The 22,219-nt window shown below is 45.4% G+C and overlaps 1 protein-coding gene across 3 annotated transcripts; it reads right to left on the bottom strand.

Annotated features, from left to right (window-relative positions):
• Window positions 1-2,237: 2,237 nt before the first annotated feature.
• Window positions 2,238-20,561, bottom strand: LOC130204447 (rho guanine nucleotide exchange factor 7-like). Of its 3 annotated transcripts, XM_056431192.1 has the most exons (22): window positions 20,223-20,561; window positions 18,763-18,846; window positions 16,162-16,246; window positions 15,754-15,878; window positions 15,456-15,660; window positions 14,571-14,662; window positions 13,442-13,536; window positions 12,994-13,089; window positions 7,682-7,804; window positions 7,446-7,584; window positions 7,214-7,273; window positions 6,855-7,001; window positions 6,661-6,747; window positions 6,489-6,567; window positions 6,253-6,383; window positions 5,944-6,168; window positions 5,730-5,823; window positions 5,432-5,521; window positions 4,907-5,065; window positions 4,528-4,624; window positions 4,250-4,304; window positions 2,238-3,867 (listed from the first exon to the last, which is right to left on the bottom strand). In XM_056431192.1, the coding sequence occupies exons 1-22, from the start codon at window positions 20,385-20,387 to the stop codon at window positions 3,745-3,747; spliced, it is 2,556 nt and encodes an 851-aa protein (XP_056287167.1). In that variant the 5' UTR covers window positions 20,388-20,561; the 3' UTR covers window positions 2,238-3,744. The 3 variants fall into 3 exon arrangements, with proteins under 3 accessions (XP_056287167.1, XP_056287168.1, XP_056287169.1); XM_056431193.1 differs by lacking the exon at window positions 4,907-5,065 and having other exon boundaries at window positions 20,223-20,560; XM_056431194.1 differs by lacking the exons at window positions 18,763-18,846; window positions 20,223-20,561 and having other exon boundaries at window positions 15,754-15,793; window positions 16,162-16,180.
• Window positions 20,562-22,219: the final 1,658 nt, after the last annotated feature.

Here is a 22,219-nt window from a genome sequence, read left to right as displayed (position 1 = left end):
TTTCTGTTACTGGAGATGAAAATTGCGGAGGCTAAAAACTCCCCGACAGCTCTTTGAAGGGAAAGAGAGAGAGAGAGAAGAGGCAGACACAATACAAGTCAAATCTAAATTATCACTCGCTATCGAGCACAGTGAAGACACAGGAAGCTACTGAACTCCACACGAGTGTGTGTGTGAGTGAGTGAGTGAGTGAGTGAGTGTGTGTGTGTGTGTGTGTGTGGGACACCTGTTGGGTTCAGGGCCAAGGAAACGACACAACCCCAGTGACTCACTGTCATTGTATCTACAATAGGGCTGTCAGTGTGTGTGTGTGTGTGTGTGTGTCCAATTCATGTTGCAGACTTTGAGGTGTGTGTGTGTGACGGTGCTGATCTTCATGGAGTCATTCGTTTTCCTAATGGTTGCAGAGATTCTCACTTTCTTTGAGGTAACAAACTAAAACACACACATGTGAAGCAATGATTTGGTTTTGGAGGTCGAAGAGATGACCTTCGGCTTCCTGCACGCCGGGCGTCAAATCCCCCGAAGCTTTCCCACCTTTCATACTATAAAACACGCCCTTCCTCATCCCAGTCCCCTCGGCGGTTACCACTGCTTATGGTACATATGAATCTTCGCAACAGGTACGATATCTGGCATCAATGAAATGTGGATTATTCATACGCTTGTGAAGTATTGTAACAGAGAAAGAGGGCTATGAGGACAATGATACGCTTAAAAGATCCAACTCCACGCCCGACAAGTGGACGGCTGCAATAAAGGGAGAAATAAAAAGCACCCGCACACGGCGACTGAAGAAGATGCTCTTTCATCCCTCGGCTTCGTCTCCTGTTTTTTGTCCTCCTGGATGAATATTTGGCTGGAGACAAAAGGTGAGCCAATCAATTATTCCTCTTGCAAGGCCTCGGCGTTGTTGTGAAAGGCGTTGACATTTGAGCTTTCCAGACGACATCTGCAAATTTATATGCCTTCCATTGTGCGAGGCAGCCAGCCCTGGATGAAAGGCTGTAAAAGGCCTTGTCAATTTAGTCAGGACAACTCCACAAAGCCTCTTTTCTCCTCCGTTGTTATGGGAAGAATGCTCCTCGCTGGTGTCCTGCCAAAGCGCGGTGGCAATTTAGCCACGTGACGTTATTGATTGCATCGATAGCAACAGACGCGGAGCAATGGAAACCTTCAAACCGTCCCGTGATGTCATTGTGAAGCGTCGCGTATCTACGTGTGGTGATCAAATTCGGGGGGGAAAGGAGGCTTCACAATGAATGAGTGGATACAATAGGCGTCTCACCTCTTGCACACGGGCGTAAAGTTCATCTTTCACCTCAATTCTGAATGTGCACAACAGGTGAACCGAAGCATGCGGTAGCTCCGAGTTACTCAGGCTCACGCCGCTCTCCTTGTTCACTCCTTACGGCCGATCACAGAGCTCTCTCTCAGGGAAGAAAACACCCAATCAATACGCCACAAGAAAATAAAAGCATTTTTCATCAATATGACAAAACACGCACAGCATTCAGTAAGATTTATATATATATAACGCTTGTTATATAAATATATAAATAAATAACTCTGCACTTTACTTTGTTTCCCCCTGTATATTTAGTATTAAGTTTTTAGTATTTAGTTTTGTGTTTTATATTTATTTTCATTGATGCTCTGATGTGCACCGCTGCTGTGATTTTTGAAATGTCCCCACTGTGGGACGAATAAAGGAATATCATATAATATCATATATAAATATAAATAGCATAATCTGTAAAACAGAATAAAGACACTCAAACACAAATTATAATGGTAAAAAATAAATAAAATTAAATGGTTACACCACATCACAATGTCACTGAGTTTGGACACAACAGGCAATCCGGAGGGATTAAACATGACCAACATGCTCGTAAGTAGTAAAAGTGTTTAAATGCGTAGTTATATTCACACCACGTGACCAAACGTGGGCAAAGTAAAGAATCTAAATACAATACGAAGTTGAAATAGAGATGCATGACTTCCACACGTCCTTCATGTATCCGGTGCTCTCAGCAGACACACGTGCACACAGTACTACAAAGTGTGTCCTCTAGGAGAGATGAGTAACGTCCTCTACTGACCACCGTGTGACGGCTCTGTTGTAATCTGTGTGTAATCTGTATGACGCGTTTACGTGAGAAATCATTTCAAGTGCGGCGATGGCGCTTCATGCGCGTCGTTGCTTTTCGACGAGAGACGAGAGGGTCCACCGGTTTGATTCATCGTTTTATTCACAGACAAACGGGTGAAATAAATAGAGGGAGGAGGATTCTCGTCATAGTAACTACTGCGATGACGCCATGACACTTGAACACACACACATTTATCACTTTCATTTAAATACATACGGTCATTATTTGACGATTTATTTTGCATTAGTGTGTTTTTTTTATTTATTTCAATAATAACTTCAGCAAAGGAATGCTTGTTCTCCCCGAGGCTCGCCTCAACTCCAGTGTGGTCAAACGGTAGAAAATAAGCAGCGTTACAAATCAAAAAGTAAAAACACGAATCACAAATATAAAAATCAGAAAGCATTACACGGTAAGTTGCATATTGACACTGTAAAAAAAATGTTTTAAAAATGTTCCAGTGTTGTATTGCTTGGACTTTGGCGAGCGCGAACGGTTCAACTGAATCCTTCTGACCTCGTAATATTGACAGCTGGAGCAACAACAACAAAAAGCTGACAGTAGTTTAGAAAAAAAGTTAAACGTAATAAATAAAACTTGAAATGACTCTTACAGGTGAACATGTACATTTAGCTGGATCGTAAAGTGACGTACTGCCTTCACATCGTGTTTACAGCAGCCTGCATTCATGTTAATTGGCTTTGAGGTCATCTGCATTATTTCCACGTCAAACAGTCTTCTAAATCAGGGTTTCCTAAACTCTTAAAAGTTTCTTTGATAGATGTAGAGATAATCTTTAAGAATATGACACTTTAAATAGAAGTATAATCTGGAGCTGAAGGCTGAAACTAATTCCTGAGAAAATCTCTCTCCAAATATATTTTTTTATAATCACTCCAGAAACGTGCATATCCCATAAAGATTCATTCAATAATATGGTGATCTTCCTTCACATCTATCGGAGAACTTTTAAGAGCTGGTAAACGTAAGTTTACTTTAAATTGAAGCGGCCGAGTGCTGCACTACACTTTTGTATTTAATATACAAAATAAACCAACGTTATAATTTCTTAGAATCCAGAAAAATATATCGTACAATCAAATAAAAATGGCTGCTGGTGAAATGGGGAGTGTGGGTGTCTATTTCAAGTTCATATCTCTTTGAAATGTATATTTCATGCACGAGGCCAATCAATAAAACACTGTCGTGGGAAAGGTAAAAAAATCATACTCGCCGATAATAAGCGCACGAAGGAATGAAAGCTGAATTCACAGGTGGACGAGAGAAAGAGGTCGTCGGTGCTCCGAACAAGGCTGTGTGGAAACGCACAGGAAGTGATGTCATCACACCTACCAGCTAATTTGGCTTCACAGCTTTGCGGTCGGTCGGGACGGCGTCGCTGCCGGCTGGCAGGCTTTTTACTCTTGGTCCACAGGTCATCACAAAGGTCACCGCGAAGGTCAAAGCAGGTGAAGGTGGTGACGTTGGCAGCTTCGGTCCACGTGGGGGGGGGGGGGGGGGGGGTCCTAAACGGCTCGTTTTTTGGTCATTGTCAAGTCAGAAATTGGTGATGGGATCCACATCGGTCTCAGAGGTTGGTCTCATCCCAGGTGGGGTCGTTCATGTTCTTCAGGACTCTCCTGACGACCTTCTCCAGCTCCTTCCTCGCCCGCTGCTCCTCCTCCAGCGACCTCTTCATCCTCTTGTTGTCCTGGAGAAGAGAGACATGAATGGAAGGATACAACGGAAGAGTGGAGGAAGGATACAAGATCCGTTTGTTTTTGATGAAAGCAAACAAGTATTTAGCTGTAAAATTGGTGGCTAAAAACTCCTTATTGATTCTCTGTACCGTTTATATTTAGTTGTATTTTCATTCTATACGTGTTCACTCTTCCCCACTTTGACCCGCGACTGCTGCGCAACAACTTCCCTCCGGATGAGTAAAGTTCTTCCTCCTCGAAATCGCATCGACTCAACCAATTATTTGATATTCTTATTCATCAGAGGATAATGTTTCAGCCACCAATATATTGTGCATCCCTAATTAATAATGCAGATGTGCATTTGGTGACATGAAAAGCAACCTGACGTACCTGTTTGAGCCCCTGGATTTCATCCTTCAGGCTGTACACGGTGTCCACCAGACTCCTGCAGGAACAGAACAGCTTTATTCTGACACGCATATAAACCAAATAATTTAAAACTAATGTAAAGTTTTGATATGTTCCATTTTTACACGTCAGTTTCTAGACGTGTGCCTGCGTTGCGGTTTTTTCCCCCGTGTGTTCAGGATGGACCATCTTCATTTGTAGCGTATCTTTTGACGCTGCTGCAGGTCTTCACCTCCACTCCTTCATCCCTCCACTCTCACCTCTCCTCCACCACAGTTTGCCCGTTGCTCCTGGTCTCCTCCACGATGATCTTCTCCTCCTCGGGGAACAACATGTGCACATCCTTCCTGCTGGAGCCTGATTGGACGGAGACGACAGCGGGAGTTATTAACCCTGCGTGATGCACGTGCACACAAACATGCATTTTACCTTCAAAACAAACACACATCCAGCCAGTAAATACACTGTACATATGTACTATGGGATATCTACTGCACGGGGGTTTCACAGAGGCGTGGACACAGCGACACAGACACACGGGGAAAGAGTCGGGAGGATTCACAAAGGTGTACTTCTGCCCCTCGTTGTAAGCCAGCTGCTTGGCCAGCACGCCAGTGCTTTACGACGCCGATGTCTTACGAGAAAATGAGGCCGTCCTGTAACTATGGGCGGTCCAGAGACTTTCATAATCAGAGTCCTCTGACTGGTCAGAACTCGGCAGGTTGCCGGGGAAACCAGCGACGGTGATGCTGGTGTCAGCGAGCACATGGTTGTGCATGAGGTCGGTCCCCTGCCAGGCTGTACCATGAAATAACCAGCAATAGATGGGGTTGGAACAAACCAAATTGAATGTTGGAGTGGGGGAAACATATTGAAAAAAAGATTTGAACCAAATACAGCAATATAAAAAAAGGCAAACGGAAACAAAAATAAAGGAAATGAGGAGTAAGATATCAGAATAAGAGGACGGTGAAACCAAAACACATGGAGGGTTGTTAATGAAAAAGAAACGGATGGATGAGGAAAGCAGAGGAAGGGCAGACACGAAAAAAGAGAGGAGAGAGAAAAACATTGTTAGAGCTGACGGCAGAGAACAAACGGTGGTTAGCAATGAGACAGTGTGTGCGCGTGTGTGTGTGTGTGTGTGTGTGTGTGCGCACTCACTGGAGTTGAGCGTCTGCCGTGTCTTGGCGCTGGTGCAGTACGCCTCAATCACCTTCAGTATCTGAGCGTCCTCCTCTAGAGCTGCTGTACCTGAGAGACAAGGACAGGGAAGAAGGACACTTGAGTCATGTGGAATTCGGCGCCGATATATACAAATCTTTTCTTTTGAGTTAAATTTAATGAAATTATATGAAATCAAACTCCTTTTTTTGGACCATTTTCTGGGGAAGTTTAAAGCAAACTTGATCCGTTTCCACTTTTCTTTTGTTCTTTTGTCCCATTGTTCCTTCACACTTACTTTTTCTGACCGCGAAGTCCTCCTCTGAAGGTTTCCGGTCTGGCTTCCTCTTTGGCAGAAGTTTCTTCATGTTCTTCGGACTCTTACTCACATCCTACAAAGGAAAGACACAGACACGTTCAATAGGAAAGTAGATCAAATTTGAGTTGGTTTCAAATCTAACTCTTCTAACATCCTCAAGACCCGCTGTAATAAAGCCATAAGTGGACAGCACCTCCTTCAAGCAGAGAGCGGCCGAGGGCCGGAGAGGAGGAGCGGGGCGAAGGCAGCTCAGGCTCCAGGGTTTGGGGGTACTCGGCGGCTCCAGGGGCCCCCACATAGAGCTGTTATTGAGCCCCGTCCCGAATGACGGGGGACGGGGGAGGGTGTGGTAGGCGTGGCCAACGCTCCCTCCGCGGGACTCGGAGTGTCTGGAGGGAGTGGCGGGCTGAGAGGGCAACTGGAAGCAGAGAAGATGTTGGAGGAGAACAGGAGGGAACAGACGCTCCGTGGAGGAGGTGAAGAGGCTCAGGCGATGACTCACTGTGTGGCAGACGGACTGAGGCCTGTGTGTGGGCGTGGCCGGAGTGTGTGTGTGTTTCGTGAGAAGGTCCAGCCACTCCTGTAGCTCGTGCTGAGTGCTACAGGCCACCTGCATCCGATCACACTGGCCACCTGAACAACACACACACACGTTTGTTTTATAAAGATGTTCATGTCAGACTGATCCTCATCTGAAATAATTCAAATTATAACATTCAAATGAGATTAAAGGCCGACCGGAAATTTCAAAAGCATTCTTCAGGTTTTCTCCGTCCTCTATTCTGGAGATGAGCATCCCTGAGAGCGGTACCCGTCCCTACAGACACACACACACACACGCGAGCTTGAACCGGAGGAACGAAGAGGCCGGAGCACATTAAAAATCATCCGAAGTTCCAGCGTAGTGTACCTGGTAGATGAAGCCGCTCATCCTCAAGCTGGCGGAGAGCACGAGCAGCGTGTGAGGGAAGAGGACGAGGTAGCGTTCGTTTGACTCCTGAGAAACAAAACAGACTCTTTTCGTGGTCACTTGAACAGTCTGAACGCAAACCTCAGGGTACGTTCACAGGACACCTGTTCAGGTCACTCAGCCGGCGTCGGTACCTGGCAGTCCTGCGTGTGGACTGTGGAGTGGGACATGTGCAGAACGGGGCCGAGGGTTCGGATGTCATCCCCCTCCCAGTTTCGGATCGGCTCCGTTAGAATCTGCAACTCCAGGTCCTTCTTCTTCCTCACCTGCTGGCACTGAACCTGCACACACACACACACACACACACACACACACACCAATACAGTTCATCTGTTGCCTGGTAGTTGGTACGATTACACATAAAATGGGAAACCGACTACATTGAGCGTTTGTAGCAATAATCTTTCTTTTGGCTGTCTTCAGAAATCCGTGCTATCTGACGTGAAGTAAAATCTAATGTGTGTGTGTGTGTGTGTGTGTGTGCGCGTCTTACTGCAAAGTTTTTAAAGTCCATCATGGCAGCAATGAGCTCGGCTCTGTCCGGGTGTTGGTCCTGAGACAACAAAAAAAGAATAAAACCAGGAAAATAATGTTATTTTTTTCCTATTTAATGCATGAAAATTATCAAATAAAAAGTCAATCACAGGTGCAAAACAGAGAGAGAATCACTCACATTAAACTGGTTCATTTGGATCATCATAATAATGATTCAGACAGGTGCTAACCTCCATGTGTCTGTCCAGTTCCTTCAGCAGTGTTGGGTACCTCTCCAGTCGGGTGAAGGGTTTACTCAGACTCGTGGTCAGAGTCAGGATCCCAGGAGTGGACGACCCCTTTGACTCCATGTACTGCCCCAGCTCCTCACTGTGATGCACACACACACACACATACACAACATAGTCACACACTTTAGGAACTAACACACAAGATGAAATACTAAATGACATATCACCGACGGTACCTATGCTGTACGAGTACGTTGACAGCCAGCGGGTGGTTGGAGCAGTAGGCCACGTAGAGGAGCTTTATCTGGGGCATCAGGTTGAGGAAGAAGGCCCCGATCCTCTGTTGGTTCTCTGGGAGTCTACACATGACACATCATTTAATGACACATAACGATAAATATTTAAACCGATTATAATTTTGGGGCATCAGCGAGACAAAATCTAGTCGAAAACATAGAAATTGTGACTCTCGAACATGTGCATCAAGCTTGCATTCAAGGCCATAAATGTTCCTCTTCTGCAAAATTGATGTGTCAACAAACTTAAAATGATAAACAATAACAACCAAACAATAGATGGCCAGTTTCTCCATTCGTTGATGTGATTGTAAGATTTTAAATACACACATTTTACAAACTTAAATCTTCTTGACCTCTTTACTGCACACCACACTCTCTCATCTGGACAGCCAGAGGGGGGGCTATGTGAGACTACTGTTCATTGATTATAGTTCAGCTTTCAACACCATAGTCCCCTCCAGACTGGCCGGCAAGCTGATTGAGCTGGGACTGAACACCCCCCTGTGTGCTTGGATCCTGGACTTCCTGACCGCCAGGCCACAGGTGGTCAGGGTGGGCAGACACACCTCCAAACCCCTCACCCTGAACACAGGATCCCCCCAGGGTTGCGTCCTCAGCCCCCTACTGTACTCCCTGTACACACATGACTGTGTGGCCAGGTTCAGCGCCAACACCATCATCAAGTTTGCGGATGACACAGTGGTGGTGGGCCTGATCTCCGACAACGACGAGAAGGCCTACCTGGAGGAAGTTGCTGATCTGTCACTCTGGTGCCAGGACAACAGCCTCATCATGAATGTCACCTCCAGACATCTGAATGAATCATCATGAATGTCACCTCCAGACATCTGATGGCGCCGCGAAAGGTCGCCTCGGTGTGTTGGTGCGCGATGTTTTTTATTGTTTTCGTTTTAAATACTGTTTTCTGCTGGGATTCCCAGAGCTCTTTCACCAGAGAGGAACTCTTGAACATAAGGGGAACAACTCCAGCGGATTTACTTCCAACGTTTTAACTTCTGTGGAGTTACTGGACATTTTGTAAAGGTGCTCACCTACACGCGTGGTGTGAAACGCGCGAGGAGAGGAAACGTCGGGGGCGCGTCGTGGCTCACGAAGCGGGGATCTCGTGCAGCGCTGCCGGGCATATTTCTCTCAACGTCCGCTCACTGTGCAACAAACTGGACGAACTCCAGCTGCTGGTGGGAGAGACAGAGACTTCTCCTCATCCTCCGTTCTGTGTTTCACGGAATCATTGCTTAGTGTGATGCCAGACTCTGCGCTCCCAGCTCGCTGGCTCCAGCTGTTCCGAGGGACCGGGGCCACCGGAGCTCTCAAAAAAAAGGGTGGAGGAATCTGTTTTTACCTCAACAACGGCTGGTGCAACGACGTAACGGTGATTCTACAGCACTGTTCGCGGACCTGGAATCTTTATCATCCACTGCAAACCCTTCTACTCCCCGTGTTTCGCTTCATTCATCCTGGCGGTACATGCGCGCCGGGAGCGTGTGACGGGGCTGCAGACACTCGCTGAACAGATACGCGCGTGTGGGCGGACCTTCCGGACTCTTTGGTTATGTACTGGGGATTTTAACAAAGGAAACCTCAGCCACGAACTCCTAAATATAGACAGTTAATTAAATGCCCTACCAGAGAGAAGAGCATTCTGGACCACTGCTACACAACAATCAGCAGGGCCTATCACCCGTCCCTCGAGCTGCACTGGGAAACTCTGACCACGTCATGGTCCATCTGATTCCCTCATACAGGCAGAGACTAAAGCTCTGCAAACCTGTGGTGAGGAAGTTCAAGAAGTGGACCAGTGAGGCTCTGGAGGATCTGGTTGACTGTACGCTGACTGTACTGACTGGGATGTCTTCAGGACTGCTACCAACAGCCTGGATGAGTACACAGAGGCTGTAACTTCCTACATCAGCTTCTGTGAGGACAGCTGTATTCCATCCAGCTCCAGGGTGAGTTATAACAACGACAAACCCTGGTTCTGCCGAGCTCAGGAAGCTAAGACTGCAGAAGGACCAGGCATTCAGGAGTGGGGACAAGGACCTGTACACAGAGTCCAAATACAGGTTTAGCAAGGCGGTGAGAGATGCTAAACGACTGTACTCTGAGAAACTGCAACAGCAGCTCTCAGCAAACGACTCTGCTTCTGTCTGGAGAGGGCTCAGGCAGATCACCAACTACAAGCCCAAATCACCCCACTCCATGAACAATGTGCTTCTGGCAGATGAGCTAAATGAGTTCTACTGCCGCTTTGAAAGACAATGGAGCAGTCCTGAGACAATCCCCACAGCCCCACCAACAAGCCGCAGACCATCAGCCCACCCTCAGCCAGCCCATCAGGGGCTCACACCTCTGGAGCACCCTCCATCAACTGAGCGACGCCTCGTCATCCTGGAGAGATCCGTCAACAGGCTGTTTAAAAGCAGAACCCCATAAAGCAGCGGCCGGACTCCGTCTCCCCTCCACCCTGAAGCACTGTGCCGACCAGCTGTCTCCGGTGTTCACCGACATCTTCAACACCTCGAGACACCACTGTTCCAGCCTGCTTCCAAGGCCTCCACCATCATCCCGTCCCAAAAACCCAAGATCACAGGACTCAATGACTACAGGCCCGTCGCCTGACCTCTGTGGTCATGAAGTCCTTGAACGCTTGGTCCTGTCACACCTCAAGACCATCACCCACCCCCCTGGACCCCCTGCAGTTCGCCTACAGAGCCAACAGGTCTGCAGGCGATGCAGTCAACAGCCCTTCACTACATCCTCCAGCATCTGGACTCCCGACCCTCGCCCAGGATCCTGTTTGTGGACTTCAGCTCTGCCTTCAATTCCATCATCCCGTCCCTGCTGCAGGACAAGCTCTCCCAGCTGCCCGTGCCCGACTCCACCTGCAGGTGGATCACAGACTTCCTGACCGACAGGAAGCAGCACGTGAGGCTGGGGAAACACGTCTCAGGCTCCCGGACCACCAGCGCCGGTTCCCCCAAAGCTGTGTTCTCTCCCTCTGCTGTTCTCCTGCCAACAGCTGCACCTCCAGTCACCAGTCCGTCAAGCTCCTAAAGTTCGCGGATGACACCACCCTCATTGGACTCATCTCTGGGGGGGACGAGACCGCCTACAGGTGGGAGACTGACCACCTGGTGACCTGGTGCAGCCAGAACAACCTGGAGCTCAACGCTCTGAAGACAGTGGAGATGGTTGTGGATTTCAGGAGGAATGCAGCCCCCTCCCCCTCTCATCCTGTGTGACTCCCCGACGCTGTGGAGTCCTACCGCTTCCTGGGCTGGATCACGTCCCAGGATCTCAAGTGGGAGCTGAACATGGGCGGCATCTCCAAGAAGGGCCAGCATAGGATGTTCTTCCAGAGGCAGCTGAGGAAATTCAACCTGCCAGGGAAGATGATGGTACAGTTCACCACGGCCATCGTTGAGTCCAACATCTGCTCCTCCATCACCGTCTGGCACCCTGCAGCCACAGCCAAAGACAAGCGCAGGCTGCAGAGCATCATCCGCTCGGCCGAGAGGGTTATCGGTTGCAATCTGCCTTCCTCCAGGTCCTGTTCACTTCCAGGTCACTGCGGGCCAGAAAGATTGTCGCCGACCCTCCCACCCTGGACACTCCCTCCCTCCGGGAGGAGGCTGCGGTGTCCCTCTCTCCGGGGGAGAGCTCGCGGTCCATCATGACCACGACCTCCCGCCACACCAATAGCTTTTTTCCGGGCGGTCGGGCCGGAACTCATCAATGGACCCGGGACTGACTGACTGTCACCCCCAGGACTACCACCTCTTCTTCCACCTTCCTCTCTCCTCCTTCTTCCCGCTCCTTCCTCTTCCTCCTCCTCCCTCTTCCTCCCACTCCTCCTCCCTCCTTGCGTTGATTGTTGTTTGTCATGTCCAAATGTTGCACCTTCCACCAAAAAAAATTCCTCGTTTGTTTGTGAAAACATTCATTCTTTGGCAATAAACCTGTTTCTGATTCTGATTCTGATTCTGAAAACTAAGGAGCTGATTGTGGACTTTAGGAAGGTACAACAACAGAGGACGTACTCACCACTGGGGATTAACGGGACTACTGTGGAGAGGGTGAGCGGGTATAAATACCTGGGAGTCCACATCACCGAGGATCTGACATGTCCTTGAACACAGACACTCTGGTGAGAAAGGCAAGGCAGCGCCTCTACCACCTCAGGCAGCTGAGGAAATTTAAAGTTTCCCAGAGGATCCTTCAGTCCTTCTACTCTGGAGCTGTAGAGGCGTCCTGTCAGGAAGCATCACAGCCTGGTTTGGCAACTGCTCCGCTCAGGACAGGGAGCGCACTATTGGAACTACACTCCCCACCCTGCAGGACTTGTACACCAGGAGGTGCAGAACCAGAGCCGGCAGGATCATGAAGGATCCTCACCACCCCAACAACAGACTGTTTCAGCTGCTGCGGTCAGGCAGGCGCCTCCGTAGTCACGCTGCAAGAACAGAGAGACTGAGACGGAGTTTCTTTCCTCAGGCCATCAGGATTGTGAACTCCGACCTCACCAGGACCCCCACATAGACCCACACAACTGCCCCTCTTAGGCACACACACACACACACACACACACACTTACTGTAAATATTGTGTTGTTTTTTATTTGTAAATAGTGTGTACTTGTTGCCCTTGCACATTCCTGCTGAGCATTGCCACTTTCATTTCACTGCACACCCTGTGTGTGTATGTGACAAATAAAACATCTTGAATCTTGAATCTTGAATCTTAAAGACACTTTATCACCAAATCGTCTCTATCTACTCAGACAGTTACTCCAGTCTACCACTAGATGTCGCTGTCGCTCGAATAACGGCCGACATTAAACTCCTCTCAGGCTCATATCAGGTCTGAGCTTCAGCGTTCCTCTATTTAGAAGCCAGAGAAAGTTCATCAGAAGCTAAATATATTTAATTCACTCATAAATTGACAAAGAAAAGCAACAGATGCACTCATAATAACAATGTTCTCCATATTAACACACCTGGATGATGGTGAAAATACGCCTGCATTTGACAGCATCCTCTGTTTAATATATTTTAAAGTAAACTGTTAATAATGCAAGACTAATTTTGGTAGATAACCCTGAGGTTACAGCAACGCATTATAAAAAGGCTTTTTTTAATCCAGTTATTAACATCGTATAATGAATTGATAAGTTCATTATCACGTTTCAGGAGCATGTGTAGCTGACAGAAGGAGATTAAAGCACTGACTTTGTGTGTTCCTCCAAGGACTGAACCAACATCTGCTGGAAGGTGGAGATCTCCTCCAGATTCCCATGAATGTGACTGATGTCAACATTGCTGAGTCTGCAATGCAGAGAAGTGAGGAGGAGAGGAAAGGAGAGCACAGAGGAGAGGAGGAGTCAAATCCATGGATCACTGACATTTTCAATAAAAGGCTGGTATAAATAAATCATAATACTTGCCGAGCTCAACGAGATGAGGATAATTATTCATGCACGTTTTAATATATTTATGTGTGCAATCTAGGACAAAGGACACGTCCAGTATCCATATAATATAAAATGTGTTCTTATATCTTCTGTCAAATGTGATATTGCAAAAGATATGCTCTATGTGTGTGCGTGTGTGTGTCGCTACCCCTCTTACATCTGACTCCGTTGAATAAAACAATAAAAAAGTATAAAAATAACTGCACCTGTCTGTCGGTTGAAGCGAACGCAGGTAGGAGCCGAGGAGACTCTGGAGATCCCTCGAATATTCACTCTCTGTTTCCAGGATGTTCTGCAGGACCTGAAGGGGACACACACACACACACACACACACACACTTTTAGATTATTTTCAGTGTGAGGCTCAACGAAACTTTTAAAGACTCTAATTCCTAATTAAAGTCCTCTGAATATTAAAAAAAGAGCCAATGAATCACTGCAGCCAATAAAAGATCGCATTACATTCAAAAATACATCATTCCAACGTGATATTTTTCTCCAAATATCCACTCTCAATTATTAATACAGAAGAAGATTTTAATAACTTGGCATGGGATGACACTTCTTTAAAAATGTGTAAAATTAAAGCCTCCACATTGATGCAAGATAAAAGCTCCTGCTCAGGATACATGACTCTGAGCTGTTCGCTTATTAGTAGGAGAGGTCTTAAATGACAATGGAGAGCGATATGAGACCCTGTGGGAGCTGTGACCGGCTCAAGTAGCTTTCTATGGGTCTGACTCTAGCGGCTGATTGGCTCATCTCTCCATGACATCACAGCCTCTCGGGTGTGAGGGTTCTGGTCATGAATACTTCAGACACATGTGGCGTCGTCTCCCCTCAGGTCTGGACCTCCAAGTATTCACCTGCAATACCTTTTTCATGTATTCATTATGTTTAGTCAAACATGGGCGTGTCGGCGGACACAGAAGAGGAAGCCCGAGCCCAAACTAAACCACCATCTTCTTTTTGTAATGCTTTTTTATTTTTAAATCTAGGAACAGCTCCGACTCCAGGCAGCGTCTGTGGGAGAGAGACTCAGGTACTCCAACAAAGATGGACTGTCTCAATGAGCTGTCGCAGCTTGATGCATTATTAACACACACACACAAGCCAACCCCGGGGCAAGGCTGCCCCAGAAACCACTGGGATGGAAGAGATAACCTACATTACATCAGCTGCACTCTCACACAGGGGTCTCATTCAGGCTCCACACACACACACACACACACACACACACACACAGACACAATCGTTAAATGGATGTGCGGGGTGAAAAATTATTGATTGCACAAAAAGCAGCCACACACACACCCCATTTCCTCATGATGCTCACCACGTTGTAGTAGGTCTTACTGATGAGGGTGGTGTCAAAACCTTTGGGGGGGCTTTTCAGGGTGCCAGACTTCGGCTTTTCTAACGTCTTATCTTTAAAGCAAGAAAGAAACAAGCAAGTCAGGACACATGGAAACAACCTGCAAGACTCACACTCAAAAACACACACACACACGTTAAAGCTCTTGACGGTTATAAAAAACAAGTTGAAAAATACTCCAAAAACCATTGATCATCTTCAAATCCTTTAACGATGTTCTTATTTCACAATTAAATAAACAACATTTAGAGACCTTCCACTTTATCGCGTTGTGTCTCTAGTTCAACGACTCGCGGCTGGACTGCCGTCGCTCATCAAGGAAATAAAACTGAGGTCTTTATGAACCGACTGCAGGGCAACGTTGTGCCCATGTCAGACAGAATGCAGGACAACCAATGATTGGAGGCTTGAAAGTGAATTATCTGATAAACAGGAGGTCTCTGCTGATTTCTGACGGGCACATGGAGCCACTCGTCCTTTGCAGCCGTTGTTATCGTGATCCTTGTTTTCTGCTGTGAGCTTCAAATCAGGAAGTTCCTTTCTATAGAGCTCAGGCACTTCCTGTCTTTGTGTGCGCGTGGAGCTTCCTTCCTTCCTTCGTTCCCTGCCTCCTCTCCTCAGAAAGCGACACAATCACACCACGGGGATGTGGCTCTTACATGCAGTCAGAAGTCAGGACTCTCATGCTCCGATGAACCAGAATAAAAGCGACACACAGATTAGCTTGTGTTACAGTTCAAAGATAACTGGGCCAGGCGGCTTCCTCAAGGGGTCAAGGTTTTTGGTTACACTGCTTCTCCCCACCGCACTGAAAAAAGGATGCACACCATCTGAAGCGACACCCACCGCTTCCTTTCAGCTCCCGGACGTAGTTACTGGGGAACCAGCCCGAGTTGCCGTTGACCGAGCCCTCCCACCAGCCCCCCTCCTCCTGCCGGCTCACACTGACGATGTCGCCCCTGGAGAACGAGAGCTCGTCCTCGTTGGTCTGCTGGAAAGTGAAGCGCGCCTTGAAGAGCGCGTGGCCGCACCCGCCGCCCTCCGACATGTCCTAGAGGGGAGGAGAGGACGACGGAGACCACTGAGTCCGTGCAGACACCGTCCAGATGTTTCATCTCCTGGCAGACGGATGGCGGGAACTCACCAGGCTGCGGTACTGAGGCTGCAGCACCTTGGAGGAGCGACTGTGAGAGTTCAGAGAGTCAAAGGACTTGATCCTCAAGTGCGAGGAGTGCGGCGCACACTCGCCGTCTTCAGAAACACTTAAATCTGCACAGCGAAACAATAAATAGTCGAGACAAACAATTAAACAGATCTAAATGTCTTCATAAAGGTCATGACACCAATGATCCTACAGAGCATTTATCAAATTATTATTTAATGCAGAATAAAAAGATATGACATTATCACAGACAATACTACTACCTACTAGCAATGCTTTTATTAATTGAATACATACAAATGTACATGTATAGTCCACTTATAGAAAACCAAAGAAAAGAAGGTGAATAAATCAAAAGAATAAATGAAAAAGGTGAAATGTTTCGCTCACCTTCAGTAGCTTTGTTGAGCGAAACCAAGGAGTTTAGGACCGTGGAGAAGTTGAGCCCCTGCAGGAGGTCATTAACCTCGAAGGGCTGAAGGGAACAGAAAGAACATGAAATACTTTTATAAAACACTTTGTAAGAATATGGTTCACGAAATTAATTTAACAAATACGATTTCCAGGTAATGTGGGTTCGTTCCTTCAGAATATTCTTAATTCACTTGCATCAATTCTCAATATGGAATTTACATTGTGAAAGCAAACGTCAGCCTAAAAAAGGAAGAAATGCTCAGAGTGGTGGAGGTTTGAGTCCCTACTCCAACTGCAGTCTGGAGCCGGATTACTAAAAGTCTGAGTTTCTCCTTGTAATCCCGTCACATACACACACACACACACACGCACAATCAAAAGACCCTAAACTCGTGTATACCACACACACACACTGACTGACGTCTACATTCCCAAGGTGTGAAGGTGGAGGCAATGTGGGGCTTCAAAACTTCTGATAAAAAATAAAAAAGTTTCAAAATAAAACTAAAAACTGAGAGCATAGTGGTCAGTCCTATTTCTAATTCTTTACAGAGCCGGTCTCTTTAATCCGATGGCAAGACAACGGCGTTCCTTAATGTTCTCGTCCTCCTAAGAACCCACTTGATCTGATTTACATCCACAGGCTGATTAGTAGTCAGGGCAGTGTGGAGCCAACAGTAAATACACACTTCCCTCTCTCCCGCTGGCATCGGGCCAAGATGCAAAACGGAGGCTTTCGATGCACTGTTGCAGTAGAAATGTACCAATGAGGTGGCATTCCTACACATTTGAGGTATTGAGCTGTTCCAGGACAATCGAGCATCAATGAAAACGATATATAGGGAAAGAAAAGCATTCGCAGAAGGTTATTCTTCCTCACTCGTGGAGAAACAGAGCGGTTGATATTGAAACACAGAGAGCGACCAAACGGGAAAAATGAGATTCAGGACATCCATCCTATTCATGACTCTCCATTGCAGCATGAGAGTCCAGTCTTATGAGTCCAAATGATTCATTATTTATCCGTATTTAAAAAACACATTAGTATTACTGCACTATACATAATGTAAATCCACCAAAGGACGTTCCTGATATTTAACTCAATAAAACCTGCTTTAAATACATCTTTAAAATCAGAATGAATAGGTAAATACAATACAATGAAACTTTACATAAATAGAAGTAATGCCGCTGCAATGACAAACCCCATCACAGATATTAACTACTCTGGAACAGACGCTCACGTGCAGCTGCGAGGAGAAGAGAGGACGTAATCCCAGGATACTTTAAACAAACAGCCGACCTGATAACGGGGAGTCAATGCACACAATCAACATCCCACCGGATCAAGTTTAATTCACAGATTTAAGATCCGATTCATTGTGCCGCTCCGGTTAGTCAGAGCTCAACCACACACCCGTCGTGAAGGTGCGACTCGTCCTCCGCCCGTCCAGTGACTCACTGGGAGGATGACTTCATGGAGGCCTTGGCTTCCAGTAACCGGGCTGACATATTTCTAATCAACCTGATTGATACGTCCACAGACTGCCCGACGTTTGGCATTACGCCAGCCACCCCCCCACCTACTCTTCTTCTCCTCCTCCATCTCCTCCGCTCACACTTTTTCCATTGCTCCTTTTCAAAAACGGATTTAGGATGTTGTTTAAAGTCGCCCTTCGCATCAACGACTCGGCTTTTAGGGACATGAAAGGAAAAAAAGATTCTCCCGAGTCTCCACAATACAAGAGAAACAAACTTCATTCAAAAGATCCGACAGTCCAGGATTGATGTGTTGCATAATCTGCTCTTTTTTCACTAGGATTACATGTTTTGTAATGTGTGTGTGTGGTGCAATTGTGCACATCACACAATGGAGCCGGATATAACCTGACTCAAAACTACTGTTGCACAAACACAGACAGTTACACACACACACACACACACACACACACACACACACACACACACACACACACACACACACACACACACACACACACACACACACACACACACACACACACACACACACACACACACACACACACACACACACACACAGTTTTTGAGCTCAGATTTTTTGATAAACATGCAAATCAAATTAGTATCTTCAACTCCAAATGAGTCTTCCTTTAGACCAAAGGTTATCGCTCTCCTTCTCGTCCGATGAAGTATTCCACGTGGGATAATAGAAGAAAGTCGTTATCAGTTCCAACTATTAAACCCTTTTCAGAGAGAGAGAGAGAGAGAGAGAGACGGTATTTGTATTGTAATTACTAATTTCCAAGTAATATTGGAAAAAGAAATGCCCGCCACAGCCGTATCGATTGATAAACCACACCTGTCCAGGTTGCTCGTGATTACAACAACTGTTGCGCGCGCCGAATAGCGGCTAAACATTAACAGCACAGACGTCACCGACACGTACAGCACGACATGGACGTTTCTAAAGGTGAAATAAACAAGTGTTACGTCACGCAGGTGTGAAGCAATGCGTTTCCGAGGCTTCACACGAAGTGCACGCATTAATACAGATTGATAGTCCGTGCATTTATGAACACAGGTGTATTAACTCACCTCTACGCCGAAAGCCCCGCAGCCTTTAACAAACTCGGAGATGTTGCGCTGACACTCGCTGTCGCCCCTCGGCTCCTGGAAGAACTGCACACAGAAAGTAACGAGATTATCCAGAAATAGTCACGTGACATATTGATAAACAGTTCATGGAGGAGTTGGAGGTGTTTTCATCATGTAAACAATCGTATTCTAGGCGCTGCTAGTCAACTGGACACCTGCTGCTTCACCGCGTCAAGTTAACTAAAACAATTAAAGCAACTTCCGGTTTTAATTTTCAGATTAAGGCAATTTATATATATGTAGTTTTTAACATTGAGCTTTCTGCAAAAGCTACTTTCATCGTTATTAGCATTGCAGTTAGTAGTAAGATACATTGTTGTTTTTGTCTCGGGTATCTTTAGTTTTTAAATAATTTATGAAGGATCCTCTCGGTTTGAATTGTGTCTTGTTTGCAAAACAAAACTCAGCTACAATATATATATATATATATATATATATGATACTTTTAATGAGTTGTTATGCCGTCACAAAGGTGGAGCTGTGGTGACATGGCTGTTCCAAGAGGAGGCAAACTAAATGGTACAGTGGATGATCCGAGTTATGCTTTTATTTTGAAGGATGGCGGGTCTTCCTCTTTGCTGGGTTGAAGCTAATAGAATTTACTTTGATAGAGATCTGACAGGGAGGGTGGATAAACCAAAGGAGGATATGACGTCAACAGGCTCATAGTCCATCGTGTGTGTGTGTGTGTGTGCGTGTGTGTGTGTGCGTGCGTGTACGTGTACGTGTGTGTGTGCGAGACAGGGGAATGGTAGGCTATAACTCTCTACTGTAGGTGTGTACTGGTTTTGGTGACCAATGGTATTTAACTCTTGTAAACAGTGGACCAATTAGTAGTGGAGTCAGCTTACATTCAATATAAGTATTATATTAGTTATATTAATTAACATTATAAGAATTACAGCAATATCATTTCAGATGCTAATCTATATGAAATAATATGATCTGGTTAACACATCACATGTAACATATCTTATTTCTTATTATCTCTCCCCCTGAAAAATAACCAAAACATATACAGTTTTTAGTATAAATTATTAATTTTAAGAGAATAGATTTTAAAGTAATATTACAACCATTCAAGTGTTTAAAAAGTGCTCCCCCCTTAATTAATGTCAAAGGAGGGGAGGGGGGGGGTCGGATAATGTGTGTTAATAGTGTCTGGCAATATTGTTATTGCAATTGTATAGTAGTCAGTTTTTAAATGCTTAACATTTACCTGGCATTTTACTGTTATTTATTTTCTGAAGACTTTTTTATAGAATAATTGTTTTTTTCATGCACTGCCTCGGGGCTACATATATTTCCCTTTCATATTTTCCATGTTTTTCTGTACCACATTCCTCCAGTGATGGGTACTTGTTTTCCTCCCGTAGCCCCGTGTCCCTCCATCCACTTACTTTGTCCACGGTCCCGGGTCGCAGTCGCTCCAGCAGCCTGCAGAGCACCGCTCCATCCTGCAGAGACGTCTGGAGGAAAGCCTCCGGGTCAGAGATGCTCTTCTTGGGGGACTCCAGGACCCCCAGCGTGATGAGCCACGTTACCGTCTGTTCGGCCGAATTCATGGCCGGATCTCCAATGTCAGACAGCAGCAGCAGCAGCACTCTGCTCCAATCGCCTTTCCTCTATAAATGAGACAGGAGGGTCCGCAAGCCCCGCCTCCTATACAAATGAACGATTATATTGGTCCGAAATAGAAGAAAAAACAATAGATGTGGAAATCAGAAAGGGAGTTCCTTCCTTTAACAGCTTCGTATTCTTTCTCTCTCTCTCTCTCTCTCTCTCTCTCTCTCTCTCTCTCTCTCTCTCTCTCTCTCTCTCTCTCTCTCTCTCTCTCTCACAATTGTAGCAGCAGGACTAGAGTCAAGTGACACGCTCTAAGACGCGACTTCCTTTTATGTCTTTCAAACTAAAAGCACATGATTCTGGCAAGTTTGTGACTGTTGACAATCTGTTTGTGTCGTCGCCGTTGTGCTCTTCTTCTTTGCCCAACATTTTTGTTTTATATGTTTTAGCAACGCAAATATATTTATATGCAATGGTCTAAAACTATAGGAGGCTGCATTAAAGGTATATTATTTAATTACAAAATACTTGAGAAAGCAAAGGGCATTCTGTGTGTATTATTGTCATACCATCAACAACATTTAAAATTAATTAATGAGATATCATTCATGGCGCCATGTTGTATGTGTTTTGTATATTGTGTCAATCACAATGTTTCAAGTACAATCTGTCCATCTATCATCTGAACTTTTCTGAATCGTAAAAACACATTTTTTAAAGAAAATATAGGGCCCTAAATTAATCTAAAATAATATTAAGTCATACATAATAATAATAATAGTATTAATAATGATGTATTAAAGTAATTGTCAATAGAATGCGTTTGGCAGAAACACCTTTTGTTAAACAAATTATAAAGGAAAATATGAAGGCATCTGTAAATGTGTGACAACTCCACCACAACATGTACATATTGTATTCAATAAGCTAACATCCCTCTATGTCAATATCAACAAGGCGCACAGAGAAAGGTGTCCTACATTTGATTGAATGATTTATCTTTATGTCAGGAGTTTCACGCTTTTACTTTGAAGACAAAACCGTCCAACTTCCGCTTTAACCCACGCTTCTATTGATGACTGACGCTGCACAGCCCAGGACCACTGGCGACTAACAGGCTAATCAAACCACAATAAATACAAATGTCTGTAAATAAAATGTATTTACATATTCAGCAAGTTCCTCTCTATTTCCAGCGATGCCCCACGAAATCTACACATGTATTAAAAATACGTGGCTGATTTATCTAAAACATTTTATTGTAGAAAAAAGAAAATCTGTTAAAATATTCCTAATTAAAACATTGTTGCTTAGATAATAGTTATGACCGAATGAAAAGTGGACAAAAGTCATCAGTGGGGCTAAATTGTAGTCATAATATGAGTGAAAGTATATTATCAATATGTGCCGCCCTCTGTTGGACAGTTGAAGTTACAGGTTCATCAACATAATATACAACATTTTAGTCAAATTACTTTCGAGACACTGGACAATTCTACAAGATTATTCCTGACAAGAAAAACATACGCTTATCAGAGAATATTGTAAATGAATAGTACAATGATGTATACAATGAAGGTGAATATTGATCTGCAATAATGCAGCATAACACTGCTTTTGATTCAATTCAGGGGATGTAACTAACGCGTAGCTATTCGTTGTATTTAAAACGTCAGTCGGTATTTCCCATCATGCATCACAGTGTCTGGGCTCTCTGCACTCTGGGGACTTCTTGTCTCCAGCCATGTGACATAAGACCTTCAACAATACAACTATGTATTCAGAAGAAATAAAGAGTTTCTCTCTTGCCGTCGTTTTATATACGTTTCCA

Source organism: Pseudoliparis swirei, chromosome 14, assembly GCF_029220125.1.
Source record: "Pseudoliparis swirei isolate HS2019 ecotype Mariana Trench chromosome 14, NWPU_hadal_v1, whole genome shotgun sequence".
Classification (NCBI taxonomy): Eukaryota; Metazoa; Chordata; class Actinopteri; order Perciformes; family Liparidae; genus Pseudoliparis; species Pseudoliparis swirei.
This window is presented reverse-complemented; position numbering and strand designations above follow the sequence as displayed.

Coding starts and splice junctions, on each gene's coding strand:
- LOC130204447 (XM_056431192.1), bottom strand. CDS start 20,387: ATGAATTCGGCCGAACAGACGGTAACGTGGCTCATCACGCTGGGGGTC. Junction 7,585..7,681: donor AACGTACTCGTACAGCATAG/GTACCGTCGGTG, acceptor TGTGCATCACAG/TGAGGAGCTGGGGCAGTACA. Junction 6,384..6,488: donor GAATGCTTTTGAAATTTCCG/GTCGGCCTTTAA, acceptor TGTGTTGTTCAG/GTGGCCAGTGTGATCGGATG.